This window comes from Engystomops pustulosus, chromosome 1 (assembly GCF_040894005.1).
Source record: "Engystomops pustulosus chromosome 1, aEngPut4.maternal, whole genome shotgun sequence".
In the NCBI taxonomy this organism is placed as follows: Eukaryota; Metazoa; Chordata; class Amphibia; order Anura; family Leptodactylidae; genus Engystomops; species Engystomops pustulosus.
This window is the reverse complement of record NC_092411.1, coordinates 226,828,739-226,845,695: the sequence shown is the minus strand read 5'-3', so window position 1 is coordinate 226,845,695 and position 16,957 is coordinate 226,828,739. Positions and strand designations below refer to the sequence as shown.

Sequence of the window (16,957 nt, the reverse complement as noted above, 5' to 3'; positions counted from 1 at the left end):
TGGTTCCTTGGCAATCCTGGCTGCTGGTGACTTAAAACAAATAGTGTCACCAAAGCCAACACAGAACACTGGGTTCTGTGACCCACAATACCCAATAGTGCCGGGGAAATGACAATTGCCATGGTGCTGAAACCAGGAGCTAGGCTATATGCAAATTTTAGTTAATTTTCTGCTTACATCTGCTGAATTTCTGGAATTTCCCATTAAGGAAATGTACATGAAGGGAAAGGGAGGGCAATTATCAAATAGCTGTCCCCTTACAGTATAATAATAATCATATATATATATAAGACATTACAGAGTAACATAATATCATATCAAACAATAGGAGTGAGGTATACACTTTTTCATGTTCTACTCTTCTCTTGAGCAATGAATGTGATAAAGTATCTTTTTTTTAAAAAAAATATTAAAAAATATAACAATATTTTCCAGCCTGGAAATCCCCTTTAATGAAAGGCCAAATTTATCAACCATTGTGTAATTTTTGGCACACGCTGCAGCATAACTGGCTTCAGAAATCCTCCTCACGATTTACCTCCCTTATAGTATCCAGTGGTGTAAGGTGTAAGCAGATAGATGTTGTCCGATTTGCCAAGAAAGGATATTTTTGTCGAGTGCTTGGACTTTTTCACAGTTTGCCTGTAGATGGATTGAAATTTTGGAAAACTTGTGTAGATGACGCTCTAGCACCAGGGTGTAACAATGGTATCTTAGCAGTTCTGACAGATTAAAGACTGATGACAAGAACTGAAGAAAAGAGTATTACAAAGAGAGTATCTAGAGACTCACCGTGTTCTGCCAAAATGTACAAAATGCATTTAATAATGAGAGAAAACCCACAGAATGTATTGTGAATGTATAAAGTAATCTGTGAGCCAACACATGTAGGAACACATAGACCACCTAGATGAAAAAATGCCATATGTTGTGGTTAAAAATTGGTTTAGATTTCCCTTTTAAGACCTCATCACGTAGACAAGAGCGAAGCAGAGCTCCACGGATGATTTGGCTGCAGTATGTGTCTGTTGCCGATATTCTCGAGGAATCCTCTGATCTTCCAGTGAGGGAGTCACGTGGTGGCCATTGAGAATGTCACAAGGAATAACATGACATATTGCCTACAATCTGTAAACCACTTTTCAGATGTTATCCCATCTGGTAACAAGTGAGAACAGGATATCTGGCCAATGGCAAAAGCTGCCGAAATATCTAAGCGGGCTGAGACAAAAAGTCAGCTCATAAAATACAAGATGGTGGTAGTTTACTAGGCTGGAGATCACATATAAAGCCTTGCTGAAAACATTAACAAACTAATTACTGGCCAGAGGAACCTATGAGGGGTCCTGCTATTTACTGTCTGCGGCACGTTCAGATAACCAGAGCCAGTCTCTGCTGAATGCCCTCATTGTCCGGATAAGCCGAGCTCTTCAAGATGGATTCTGTATGGCAGACACATGCTAGAAATTACATTAATAGCGTATTTGCACCTAATAAATTGCCTATTACTTTGCTGTTTTTATCACTAAAAATACCTTATAACTTAACCCTTCAAATGTACTACTAGTAATTGAAGGCTACAGACCAAGGGCAGACAAAAACCTGTTGTACTCACAGCAGACACTTTTTTTGGTTCACTTTTGTGTTTGGTCTGGCAAAGGGCTACCTCCTTCCAGTAATTTGTTCAGCCCGACTCAATCCTACTAAAAAAAATTTTGCCCAGATGCATCAGAGAGTAGAAAATACAATAAGCTACAACAACCCACAAAAGTTAAAAATTGACAAAATGTTGGAAGAGGCTCCTTGACAAGAAACAAACTAGTAGAACCCTTATGATTGCCCAAATGGAAGGAAGAGAAGGAAACCAATAGATCAGGAGAAATGGGCACATGCCACGCCGAATACATATTTATCACAGCTGGAGTCACTGTAGAAATACATATTATTGATTTTATCATTAAACGAGGGCAGAAGACACCAATTTTCTGAATGCTCACCAGACCATGAACAGATCAAGTGATGGCTACAGTCCAGCAAGTATCATCTGTATACAGACATCCTATTATTAGGTATGGGGTAATGGGCCTCAATCACAGCTTTACTGACACTGGAAGAGAAGTTCACTGAACCCTGTGAACACTGTAAATCAGTTGGAAATTGATAAACATGAAAAAAAGTACAATATTCACCTATCCAATCCCCCAACACGTCCCCCCTTTTAACACTGCCTGGGAGTCGCACCAGTCTCTATAGGCACACACATGACAACTGCTCAGTCTATACTGGTTGTCCAAAGGTTTTGATGACGGTTCCAAATGGGTTTATAAAATAAAAGAACAATCTGCTACCTGGTTCCTTCATCCTGATGCCTCCGGACTGTGTGGTCTTTTGTAGGGTCAGTGAGTAAGAGTTCTCCTTACAGGGACCTTGCCAATTAAGGCGGTCTTCTAGGCTTGTGGGGACTAATAGCCACTGATGCTATACTAGGGGATTCTGGAAGATGTTGTCCCATCTTGGTCATTTGTAGGGAAGGAAAAGTGATAATAATATATAAATGATAAATAATAAATCACAGCTACCCTCTGCAAAGTGCAAAGCCACAGGCTCCATGTTTGCTAAATTTACATGATAGGGTTAATCCTTGCAATTTTGGATAATCTTACAATTCATGGGAGAAAATTCGCTCTTTGACCATTGACTAATAAATAATAGAAAATCTGATTTGATTGACATATTCATTCAGATGTGTACCCTCTTTATTATGTTTTTACCTGGGAACTTGGAGACAGATAACCATTGGACTAATAAGACCTTTTTCATGTCAGGACCCCAGACAATGTGACGTGAAGCAATTTTACCCATCATTGACCTGGTCTTGTTTCTCTTGTACGAGCAAGGAAGATGCTCAGTAATGAAGCCTGTACATAGTCAGTGACTTCTAGGTATCTGACAGCCATTGGAAATGGCGCCAGTGTGAACAACGCAGCGCAAGTACCGCACGATCCCTAAGTATACTTGTTTTGTGAAGGTAAACCCTCCTCAAGGAGTAATGTGTTCCCGGCCAAGTCTCACAAGGTACGATAATCATTTATAGATAGCTTCCGGACTTTGTAATCTTCTAGCAGCCAACACGTCCAACACATGTAAAGAGGAAGGATCAGAGAACAATATTCCTGACTGAAGAACTAGATGCCCTATAATTAGGTTTCTTTTAGTGCAATCTATTTCTACTGATGATTGTAAGAAAATGACACACTTGTACAGGTTTATGCAGCAGCATGTTCTCCGTTCACATGAACACCCAGCTGAGACAAGTATTCACGTCTCCAGAGGGTGCTGTACAGTCAGCTATGGAGCATTGCCATGTTAAAGGGAACCTGTCAGTAGAAGGTGACCCAATAAACTACTACCAGAACCTGTCAGCAGAAATTGACCCAATAAACTACTACCAGTATGCTGTGAAGCAGATGACTTTGAAGCGAGATTTGTTGTATAAAGGATGTGGAAAGTTTAACCCTGAAGTCAAGATGTCCCCACCTCAGAACGCCCCTTCTATTGTGGCTTTATTCAGCTGAATTCAGGAGATCTTGTATCTAATGTTCCCCATCAATAACAGTGAAAGGAGGCATTCTGCGGTGAGGGGGAACTTAACATCAGCGCAAAACTCTCTGCCTCCTTGATTTTATACCAATTACATCTCACTGAAAAGTTGATTTATCAGATAAAGCCACCTTATTGGAAAGCAACAGGAATTGGAAGGTCAATTTCTCCTTACAGCTTCCCTTTAAGTGTCAGTCAACAGAAAGTTATAAACTGTATTGGCTACACAGCTCCTGGGAGATGTCCAGTAATAGTTAGGCTGCTTTCACACTGCATAAGTGGGGACATATATCCGACATGTGTGGCACCGTACCCTGCCTGGGGAAAAAATAGAACATGCTCTATCTTTCCCAGTGTTTTCGGCCGGGTGCCGTGCATTGCTATGGAGAGGGGTGACCAGCTCACATCACTCCTCCTTACTAGCGTGCTGCCCACGCTCACTCAGGCTACAGCCGAGGGACCGTACGTAGTATGAAGGGAGCCTTACCCCAATGTAACTAAACAATGTTAGATACAAGAGAATACGATGATGTAATGTAGTCTGAGCCCAGCAAGGCTTCATTATATTAATACAGACACATAAATATACACTGAAGCTTCTATTCTTCAATGCAAATATACCCAACTACTCCTGTAGATTGCATGTTCTGCCCAATATAAAAAGACTAGACACTTCCCTATAAATCAGACTCTTGCCCCATACAAAACAATGGTTGTAAAAATATAAAAGTACCCTAGGAACAAGACAGCAATAAAAGAGAACATTCTGAAGAACACAAGGCAAACACACCCAGGCTTAACCAAGTCCTCCTAGACAGCTGCTCACAATAAGCAATATCCCCTTCATACAGTCGGGAGACAGATGTTTGGCATCACCCTTGCAAAAAGTTTCTCTATCTTGACAAACCATTGTAGCAGAAAATCCTTACATATTCAAACAAATCTGCAGCGAGATTAACAGTGTCAAAGGTGGGGGTTATAAGTAAATCCTGGAGCAACATCCCTAAGGGACATGTGTCAGGAGCCCTCGCCATACTGGTACCTCTCCCCTTATATGACCTGGGATAAAGGTGTGCATAATCTATAGAAATCCACATATGTCCAGGTTTATTGGTAAAGTCAAAAATAAAAGGAAAACATAACAGCAGAGCATAGAAGACTATAAAATACAGTGACATGTAGAGTACTCACCCTCACTGGAGGGCTTCGGGCTTGTATCCTCTGAGGTCCTCCTTGGCTGCTCTGTGCATCACTTGTGCCACAATTGGTGGTAATGTTACCTTGTGCTCTTAATGCGTTTGTGCTATTCCCAGTGCTTGGTCCTGGTTTCCTGGGCCTCTGTTTGATCCCATCCAAGAGTCTTACCAGTAGAATATTGCTCGGAAGTTCATCCACCCCACACTCCACCAGCGTCCTGCACTCTGGGCAACGCAACTCACTCCGAGAGCTTACAATCCCCTGTAGGCATCGTTTGCAGAATGTGTGCTGACACGGTAAGACTTTAGCGGAGGCGTCAAGTCTCTCCAGACACACGGGGCACTCTAAAAGGTCCAACAAAGCCGATTCATCCATGCTTTTCTCAGCGCTGTTTTGCAAGGAGACAAGCATTTGTAAAGATTCGTAGTCCGTGGTTGCAACTCAAGGCCGATTATGTGATATCCATGCCTTTAATCGTCACCTTTAACGAGACACGAAGGAAAAATAAACATAAACACGTGTTTTAGGCAGATACAAGGCTTAGATAAATAATCGTCACGTCTTCAAGTAATTATAGCGGGATATCGTTCAGGGTCTGGTTTTTGTTGTCGGCTCTGCTCCGCAAGATATGATGCCTGGAGGCACAGAAAAAAATGCCCAATTATGATGATAAAACAAAAACAGTAAGAGAATTTTTTATTTCTCTGAGGATAAAATCAGCATGAATCAGCAAAATGCGTTTTGGAAGTTCTTCAAAAAAGACTACTTTAATTGTTCTGACTTCCCTCTGTGCTTTCTAGTATTTCTAGAAATTGTGTGGGCAGGCGGTTACTTATTTTCATTGACTTTGGATAAAACAAAGCTCAGCCCGCTGCCACCACCTCACTATGGCAGAACAACAAATATACATTTCACATACCTAAATAAAAAACAACTTAAGTTGTGTTCACATGGTCCCAGCTCAAGTTTATAATGGAGCAGTAAATGGAACCTGTCACCAGGAACCTCATTTTCACTGAAGACAGGTTGCAGAAGTTTATTACCCCTGCAGTGCAAATCTGCCTCTATGCCTTTTCTAAGCATTTGCATTACAGTATAATTGTGTGTTAAAACTTACCTTGCATTCTGACAAAATCCTGGGGTCACACCCCCTTGAGGAAGCGACGGCGAAACGTACGTCGGGGTGCTGTGGTGGTGGTCTGGGGCTTGTTTACCGATAGCAAGGTATTTGGTACTTGTGGTAATACCTGGTTAGGTTGATATTATAATTGTAAACTTTGCACAGCCCTATCCTGTATTTATTTATATGGTCACATGTGTATATATTTGTATACTTGGTATTGTATACTAAGGATTGACCACCACCATGCTGCTTGTTCTTGTGGATTTTAACGTTTGTGTTTTTAAATATCCATTTTGATCTTCCTCATGTGTATTTATAAAGATTTATATTGTATTGATTTTTTTATATTGACTATATGGTTTTTTGAGTACATTTTTGGCACTGTATACTTATGTTGGTATTTATTATTTAAATTCCTGGGGTAGTCACAGGGGCTGGACTTTGGTTTGGATACATTTCAAAAAACAACATGTGACTTTTCTGTGTTACTCACTCCTCACAGCTTGCCCCCCCCCCACCTTTGTGCTCCTGTACAGCTCCACCTCCTGCTCCTTCTCAGAGATCACAGCCTGTCAGTCTGACATCAGTGGGGGAGGGACAGAGCTGTAAAGGAGCACAAAAAAGGAGGCAGCCTGCGGCTCAGACAAGTCACATGTTGTTTTTTGAAATGCATACAAACCAAAGCCCAACCCCTGTGACTACTCCAGGATTTTGTCACGATACAAGATAAGTTATACCACACAATTATTTTGTAATGCAAATGCTTAGAAAAGGCAGAAAGGCAGATTTGCATTGCAAGTGTCATGGGCTTTTACAGTCTGTCTTTAGTGAAATTGAGGTCCCTGGTGACAGGTTCCCTTTAAGAAATTTGTTTATGGACAGAATTTATTATAGTATAAGAATACTTTAGTGGTCGATATTGCTCGATGGGTAAAACAAAACCCCAATGGCCCCTCCAAACCATAGTGTGAACAAAGCATAGAACAGAGGGAGAACTGAAAGCAATGCACATAAATCTCTTATTATTCTACAATAGGCCATTGGCAAATGCTCAGCTCTTCTAGATCTCATGGGACGTCTTTTTGCATGAACCCTCTAGTACACAGGGATGCATAATGTCCAGTGCAGAGAAAAATGTATTTTAATAATGTTATCGGTATGGATTTGATATCGGTTTTAACGCTGATCTCAATGTTATCAGTTTTATTTTGAAGCATTTTCTATACAATATGACCCTGGTCATGCATGGCTAAAACAGATTACCCTTGGGCCATACTATGAAAATGTGACAAGTAGCTGTAAATGCTGATAAATAGAGGCAATCGCTCAACATTGTGCGATATTCTGAGCAGGAGAGGGACAATGTGTACATAGTTAATTTCATTTTTTTTTCCGCTAAGCAATTGTAAAGAAGGCTTGAGAAATTTCTCTTAGATGATAGACAGGTGAAGATGTCATGCTGAAGACCTGTCAAAAGCCAGAAACAAGACAAAACTTGATTTCTGGACCACCATGGAAAATCTAGTCCTGCCTTTTGTCCCTGAAACGTAACCAAGCTTTGCTCTCAGTCACTCAATGAACTGACATTACTAAAACATGTTCTCCATCTTTGTGGAGAACAATGGTAAAGGAAATCTTATTATGAAGTGTTGGCACAGCAATGGACGAGTAATATCCATGGTGCAATAATCAATGCACCTAATTTTGTTATGGAACAAATCAATCTATCTATTCCATCCAAAAGGGAAGATTGTGAACAATTATCTGTTATGACTGAGCAGCAATCTTCAAACCACTCTTCAATACCTACCAAATAAGGTTTTCAAATTAACAGGTTAATATAGCACAGACTATAGTCTGTTCACACCTACTTCAGAGGTGCAATGTGTTATTCAGTAGGATATGTCAAACATAATAATAGTAATTCTTTATTTATATACTGCACACAGATTATGCAGCGCTGCACAGAGCTTGCCAAATTAGTCCCTGTCCCCAATGGGATTCACAATCTAATCAATCTACTAGTGTGGGAGGAAACCGGAGGACCCAGAAGAAACCCACACAAACACAGAGAGAACATACAATCTCTTTGCAGATGTTGACCTGGGTGGGACTAGGGCTGCAAAGAAGAAGTGCCACCCACTCAGCCACCGTGCTGCCCTCAAACATAAAAGAACATCTTCATAAAAATTGTTCATCTGCCTAGAAAGTGAAATATGCCAAAACTTCAGCATACACTGGTTGGGCATGTAAGAGAATAGTCCTGGTAAATATCTCATGGTGTAGAAAGTAAGATTTGGATGGTTGGCTATGTCAGAGGATTTTGCTAATATCTATACGTTTGCTAAATTCTTAGGTTTGGAAACAGCATAGTATAGTGACATGTGCATTCAAGGAAAACTCATCCAAAATCTAAAATTGTGCCGCCCTGGTGGCAAGCTGGAGATGTAAGCGTGTGGGAGGCCAACAATAAGAGCATGTAGTAAGCTGCTGATCTACCAAAATGTGCTCTTCCAACTGCTGCAGGCAGAGAAGTGGCCAAAAACTACTCAAAGCCATGTTTGCATTTAAAAAGCAAAAAAATCATTAAGCTTATTTTTTAGCAACCATATGCCGTATACGCCTGCCCCTGCTAAATCTTGTGGTATAGTCCTAAACCTAATCCCCTCTAAGTGGGGCCCAAATACTTGTTTGTTGAGTTAGCCACTAACATAAATAGAATTAACCAACACAGGAGCCCTGGAACGGACAAACTGCTTCTCATCAGGATGGATTAACATTTTGGCCCTTGCAGGGATCTCCGACAATGAAATCCTGATCTCTGCTAAAGTAAATGGTTTGCCCCAAGATCCTTTGGACAATTCACTGAAGAACAATAAACCTTTTCATTTCCAAGACAGACAGTTGTTTAATCAGATTGTCAAAAGGTATATTATACATCTGTGCCATGTGATAAATAACTGTACAATAGAGGTATAGACATGAAGTGTACCCCCAGGTGTATAAGATGCGTAGTCAGATGTTTCCTATAGGTGGAGATATCTCAGCTCGGATTCTATATAAAGGGTATCCCCATAACAGTTATATAGATAAAGGACTAAGAAATACCATCCCCTGATGGCACCAAGAAAGAAAATGACGTCTCTGGAAGGGGGGCTGGGTAAGGATGGTTAGTGGCTAAGAGGAGGCGGGGCAGCTTGACTGTTTGCCAGAGCTCCCCCGCCTCCTTGACTGCAACTGAATGCAAGAGATAGGATAAAAGTTGTTTTTACACGATTGGTGGCAGCAAAAATATACACAAGGGGGATCAGTGGAACAATATTACACTTCAGTAAAATGTACTGTTTGGAGTTTATGGGGAGATCTAGAACTAGAACTCGGGGGAGATTTATCAGAAGCATCTTAGAGTAGAACTGTTGTAGTTGTCAATGGCAACCAATCAGAGTTTTCCCACAGCTGTTTATAAAATTAAAGCTGAGCTCGGGTTGGTTTCCATGGGCAACTGGTATAGTTTTACCTCGGACACTTCTGATAAATCTACTCCTGGATCTTTATCTGCAGCCTTTAGCTGTCTGTATCTCTGTATCTCTCACAGAACCGCAAGCCCAATGTGATCTGAAAGAAGAGATTCTTATGCTTATTTTCATTACACAACTAAAGATAGAGGCGTCTAAAGTGACACTCCCCCTGCAGCTTCTAAACTTGACTCATCTGAGACAAAGATGACTCATTTTTTCTTATAGGTAAAAAGGCAAAAATTACATAAAAGAGGGAATTGTAGAAAGGACGTTAGCATCGGGACCACCAGCTATAAAGGACATGTATACTATACTATGCTTTTTATATAGAGAGATTTTAGTTCTGGGAAAGAAAGAGAATTATACATGACTACAAGATGCTAAGAGAAGCCACCGCACAGATAATAGCAGGAGCATATTTGTGGCCAGCAGAAGGGCCATGAACTGGCTCAGACATGGGTGCCAAAAGCAGGGATGGGGGCAGGGTACACAAAGGCTCCGCTCCCACTCAATGACTAGATAAATGCATTTGGCTGTCTGTTTCTATGGTAACTGGTGGAAGGAACCAGGATTCCTCCTTCCTGTGAGGAAGAAAAAGACCCCACTAACTCCTAATACATACAAATATCTGGAGGCACACCCCCCCCCCCCCTGATACATGCAGATACCTGGCAGACAGCTGGCAGCACAGGATCACACCAGAGAATTACTAGGGTTCTGGTTCTCCAGGGAGACATAGCAGTACAGGCGGTCCCCTACTTAAGAACACCTGACTTGCATATGACCCCTAGTTACAAACGGACCTCTCGTAATTGGTAATTTACTGTACTTTAGCCCTAGGCTACAATAATCAGCTGTAACAGTTATCACAGGTGTCTGTAATGAAGCTTTAGTGTTAATCCTGGTTCTTAGGACAACCCAACATTTTTTAAATCCAATTGTCACCGAGACCAAAATATATGTAGCTGGGATTACAATGATAAAATATACAGTTTTGATTTACATAAAAATTCAACTTAAGAACAAACCTACAGAACCTATCGTGTATGTAACCCGGGGTCTGCTTGTACCTACCAGGGACAGATGGGTTATGGCTGACATAACAGCACCTGTCATACAGGAGTCTCCACTTCTCAGGGATTATTTTTATACTGGGACATTATAAAATGACGGGAATTTAAAGGTAACTAAGAAAAATCCTATTATTAGCCATAGAGATAATCCCAGCAGTGACATCACCACCATTACTATGTACTAGTAGCTACTCCTAAGTACTCCATAGAAAACACATCCGTGCCAAGCAGCACGGGCACAAGTTACTGCGCTAACTACCGGATGGGAGAGTTACGAGAGAAAATAATACAGCAAAGTAGTGTAAGCACAGTGTACTGCAGCATAGTGTATGCCATATGCAGTGTAGTAATACATGACGCTCCGTGGTATCAGCTCCTCTACATGATACATCGTATCCAACAGTGCGCCCTGCAGAGTGGAATACATACAATGTAATATAAATAGCATGTGTAATGTGTACAATGTATACAATGGGAGGTAATTGTAGCACATTGTGTACAGTATTGCACGGTGTGGTGTAATACTGAATCCTGGTGTGTACTATGAACAGTTTATTTTGTTCTGTAACAGTAACAGTTTATGACAGCAAGTAGTGTAATGTGAAAGTGCACTGAATTATATGTATACTACAGTGTACTACATTCTGGTGTGTGCTATGTATAGAAGTATACTGTGTTTTTGTTTGTACTATTTATAGTAATGTACTACAAAACAGGTGTGTGCTATGTATAGTATTGTACTACACTGTGGTGTGTACTATGTATAGTATTGTACTACACTGTGGTGTGTACTATGTATAGTATTGTACTACACTGTGGTGTGTACTATGTATAGTATTGTACTACACTGTGGTGTGTACTATGTATAGTATTGTACTACACTGTGGTGTGTACTATGTATAGTATTGTACTACACTGCGGTGTGTACTATGTATAGTATTGTACTACACTGTGGTGTGTACTATGTATAGTATTGTACTACACTGCGGTGTGTACTATGTATTGTATTGTACTACTCTATGGTGTGTACTATGTTTAGTAGTGCACTATACTCTGGTGTGTGTACGATGTATGGTATTGTAGTATACATACTGTATTTAGGTGTTTGTACTATGTATAGTAGCGTACTACATTGTGGTGTGTACTATGTATAAGAGTGTACTACATTGTAGTGTGTGTACTATCTATAGTAGTGTACTACATTGTGATATGTGTATTATGTATAGTAGTGTACTACATTCTGGTGTGTGCACTATGTATAGTAGTGTACACACACCAGAATGTAGTGCTATGTACAGTGCTGTAGTCTATTCTGGTGTGTGTACTACGTATAGTGCTGTAATACATTATGGTGTGTACCATGTATAGTAGTGACTACATTGTGGTGTGTGTACTATGCATATAGTAGTGTACTACACTCTGGTGTGTACTTTGTATAGTGCTGTAGTACATTCTGGTATGTACTATGCATAGAATTGTACTATACTGGTGTGTGTACAATGTATACTAGTGTACTACACTCTGGTGTGTGTACTATGTATAGTAGTGTACTACACTCTGGTGTGTACTTTGTATAGTTGTGTACTACACTCTGGTGTGTGTACTATGTATAGTTGTGTACTACATTCTGGTGTGTGTAATTTGTATAGCTGTGTACTACACTCTGGTGTGTGTACTTTGTATAGCTGTGTACTACACTCTGGTGTGTGTACTATGTATAGTAGTGTACTACACTCTGGTGTGTACTATGTATAGTAGTGTACTACACTCTGGTGTGTACTATGTATAGTAGTGTACTACACTCTGGTGTGTACTATGTATAGTAGTGTACTACACTCTGGTGTGTACTATGTATAGTAGTGTACTACACTCTGGTGTGTACTATGTATAGTAGTGTACTACACTCTGGTGTGTACTATGTATAGTAGTGTACTACACTCTGGTGTGTACTATGTATAGTAGTGTACTACACTCTGGTGTGTACTATGTATAGTAGTGTACTACACTCTGGTGTGTACTATGTATAGTAGTGTACTACACTCTGGTGTGTACTATGTATAGTAGTGTACTACACTCTGGTGTGTACTATGTATAGTAGTGTACTACACTCTGGTGTGTACTATGTATAGTAGTGTACTACACTCTGGTGTGTACTATGTATAGTAGTGTACTACACTCTGGTGTGTACTATGTATAGTAGTGTACTACACTCTGGTGTGTACTATGTATAGTAGTGTACTACACTCTGGTATGTACTATGTATAGTAGTGTACTACACTCTGGTGTGTACTGTGTATAGTAGTGTACTACACTCTGGTGTGTACTATGTATAGTAGTGTACTACACTCTGGTATGTACTATGTATAGTAGTGTACTACACTCTGGTGTGTACTATGTATAGTAGTGTACTACACTCTGGTATGTACTATGTATAGTAGTGTACTACACTCTGGTATGTACTATGTATAGTAGTGTACTACACTCTGGTGTGTACTGTGTATTGTAGTGTACTACACTCTGGTGTGTACTATGTATAGTAGTGTACTACACTCTGGTGTGTACTATGTATAGTAGTGTACACTCTGGTGTGTACTATGTATAGTAGTGTACTACACTCTGGTGTGTACTGTGTAAAGTAGTGTACTACACTCTGGTGTGTACTATGTATAGTAGTGTACTACACTCTGGTGTGTACTATGTATAGTGCTGTAATACACTCTGGTGTGTACTATGTATAGTAGTGTACTACACTCTGGTGTGTACTGTGTATTGTAGTGTACTACACTCTGGTGTGTACTATGTATAGTAGTGTACACTCTGGTGTGTACTGTGTATTGTAGTGTACTACACTCTGGTGTGTACTATGTATAGTAGTGTACACTCTGGTGTGTACTATGTATAGTAGTGTACTACACTCTGGTGTGTACTGTGTAAAGTAGTATACTACACTCTGGTGTGTACTATGTATAGTAGTGTACTACACTCTGGTGTGTACTATGTATAGTGCTGTAATACACTCTGGTGTGTACTATGTATAGTAGTGTACTACACTCTGGTGTGTACTGTGTAAAGTAGTGTACTACACTCTGGTGTGTACTACGTATAGTAGTGTACTACACACTGGTGTGTACTACGTATAGTAGTGTACTACACACTGGTGTGTACTATGTATAGTAGTGTACTACACTCTGGTGTGTACTATGTATAGTAGTGTACTACACTCTGGTGTGTACTATGTATAGTAGTGTACTACACTCTGGTGTGTACTATGTATAGTAGTGTACTACACTCTGGTGTGTACTATGTATAGTAGTGTACTACACTCTGGTGTGTACTATGTATAGTAGTGTACTACACTCTGGTGTGTACTATGTATGGTAGTGTACTACACTCTGGTGTGTACTATGTATGGTAGTGTACTACACTCTGGTGTGTACTATGTATAGTAGTGTACTACACTCTGGTGTGTACTATGTATAGTAGTGTACTACACTCTGGTGTGTACTATGTATAGTAGTGTACTACACTCTGGTGTGTACTATGTATAGTAGTGTACTACACTCTGGTGTGTACTATGTATGGTAGTGTACTACACTCTGGTGTGTACTATGTATGGTAGTGTACTACACTCTGGTGTGTACTATGTATAGTAGTGTACTATGTATAGTAGTGTACTACACTCTGGTGTGTACTATGTATAGTAGTGTACTACACTCTGGTGTGTACTATGTATAGTAGTGTACTACACTCTGGTGTGTACTATGTATAGTAGTGTACTACACTCTGGTGTGTACTATGTATAGTAGTGTACTACACTCTGGTGTGTACTGTGCATAGTAGTGTACTACACTCTGGTGTGTACTGTGCATAGTAGTGTACTACACTCTGGTGTGTACTATGTATAGTAGTGTACTACACTCTGGTGTGTACTATGTATAGTAGTGTACTACACTCTGGTGTGTACTATGTATAGTAGTGTACTACACTCTGGCGTGTACTATGTATAGTAGTGTACTACACTCTGTTATGTAGCACGTAGTATTAGTACCTCCTGAGTGTAGTTCCCATGTGCAGTGTGAGGGGAGCAGTGCTGTGCTGAGGGACAGACAGGGGACAGCACTGACCTGCACAGGAAGAGTCACCAGTCGTGGACATGGGCACTGCCTCAGCTCTTCATGCGGGTGAGGGGGGTCCGGGCACAGTGAGGGGGTCCTGTCTCCAGTGCCTTTGTCCCTGCGGCAGTGTCTGTGTACCGCAGGCAGCCTGTGTGTGTGTACGGGTCCCTGTGTCTCTCCCAGAGACTGTGCGGCACCTCCTCCTCCCCTGCCAGCCGCCAGCTGCACGTCACAGCCCGGGAGGAGGGGGCAGGCAGGGCGGGGAAGTGATTGGCAGGAGGAGAGGATGGATCCTCCATTCACACATTCACACTGACGCGCTGCGGTTATTTTCTTATGTCAGTGCGACAGATAAGGAGCAGACTGTGTGGCTCTGTACACACAGCAGGTATCACTGCGATTCAGACACAGACACATTTCTACATTCATCTATATGTGATGATGGCAGATACACTGCACATTGTCCACAGAACAAATCCCTACAAATAATTCAATCACCCATGTAAAGCAACATTTAAGAAGTTTTTCTTAGACATCCACTGACTGGTCCTTATGTACTGGTGGTTCAGTACCCAGAGAGCTTCCTGAATAGTCGCTGTCCGGGCGGCGTTAAAAACACTCATGCTTACCTGGAGATAAGTGCTCATCTGACACATCTCTGGTGGGGTATTTCAGGCAAGTACACCTGGGATGAAATCTAAGGTCTGATGTATAAAGATGAGTGACCCCGAGGTCCAGGTTCAGCGTTTGTGCTCAGTCCCCTGAGGTATTACCAGAATAGCCGAAATCTCCCCCATAATGTATTGAATTACATATACTAGCTTTTCTGTTTGTCTGATGGTCCAGCCATTTGCACTCACACTCAGGTTAAAGGGGTACTCCAACAAAGACAATATTCATAAATATACTCAGGATAACAAAGTAACACATTCTCTAATTCACTGTTATTAACAATAATACAGCATTTCACAGATATAATTCCAACCTGTCTCTATCAGTCCTGGTCTTTACAATTTTGGTGTTCCCTGGATCCGACTGTAAATCTTCTGACTATGGTCAAATTCTTCATGAATAGCTTCTCTTGTCTGCACACTGCAGTGTTCTCTGCCTCCCCTCCCCCTGCATTACAAGATCAGCTCAGACAAATTGACCATCACTGAGTCATAGAAGCTAAAATAGCAATAAAACCAGGGGCATAACTACAGTGGCCCTGTCATCCAACCTAACAATAAAGAATAAAGGATATGCACCATTATACATATGCTGTACGTTTGTATATGGTGCTGTATGTGTGTATATGTGATGATTATGTGTGTGTATGAACTGTATGTTCATGTATATAGGTATATAAATGTATGTGTTTATATGTGAGCGTAATATGCAAAGGGGGGCCCCATTCAGAAGTCTGCTATGGGGCCCTGTCTATCCTTGTTACGCCCCTAAATAAAACTGAGTAAAATTATAAAGTATGGAAGTTAAACATTATCTTTATTGTGTAAACATCACAAGGGGATTGTAATTTGAGAACTTTATTACATGGCCAAAACCCTTTAAAGTTGGGGGAGACCATGGTTCTAAATGGACTCTCCACTAGACTCCCCGCCAATCACAGGTAAGTTGGATTTTTTTTTTTATTTATACTTTTCGTTTAACCCACAACATTAAAAAAAAAATTGGACAGCCGCTTTATATCTTCATTAAGAAAAATAAACAGGTACAACAATTTAGATTTTATTTTTTACAGCGTTTAATGTAGGGTATTTATCACACAGTGGAGCAGAAGTATATGGGTGACTGTAAAAGAGGAGGAGTGCTCGCTCCTCGCCCCTCCTCTCTGCATAGGGAGTGGAAAGATGTATCTGTATCTGTATCTGTATGCATGCCAGGGGCGTTGCTAGGGTGGAAAAAGATCCGGGGCACGGGCCCCAATGCATGTGTATCAGACTTTTAGTAATGCCCCCCCTGTACATAACCCCCTCACATGTGCTTGTGCCAATAACAACCTGACAGTGTATACAGCTACAGAAACCACAGGAGAAACCCCTACTTTTTCCCTCCAGTGACTGCAGGTGACGCGTCCTCCATCTTCTCCATTAGACATCACCACATCTTATGTTCCCCATTGTTCCTACATCTTGGACAGTGTTATCCTGCTGCTGCCCCCAACAATCTCCCCCAAATACTGTAAGGCTTGCATTTAAACACCAGGAGCTTGTTACCCATCACACTGGTCTCACTAGAAACGCAAATGAGATCAAACTGAGGCCTGTTCTAGTGCCACGTGTGAACACGCTCCAAGAAATGTCCCCCACACAGCCCCCCAGTAACATG

General features: G+C 41.0%; 1 protein-coding gene across 3 annotated transcripts in view; it reads right to left on the bottom strand.

Moving 5' to 3' along the window:
• SH3RF1 (SH3 domain containing ring finger 1) overlaps nt 1–14,775 on the bottom strand; it is a 101,772-nt gene extending 86,997 nt beyond the window's left edge. For all 3 annotated transcript variants that reach the window (XM_072119989.1, XM_072119997.1, XM_072120005.1), the window contains exons 1-2: nt 14,636–14,775; nt 4,792–5,278 (exon numbers count right to left, since the gene is read on the bottom strand). In XM_072119989.1, the coding sequence (XP_071976090.1) occupies nt 4,792–5,208 (417 nt within the window). In that variant the 5' untranslated portion in view covers nt 5,209–5,278; nt 14,636–14,775. The remainder of the gene's footprint in view (nt 1–4,791; nt 5,279–14,635) is intronic.
• Between the last annotated feature and the right edge of the window lie 2,182 nt (nt 14,776–16,957).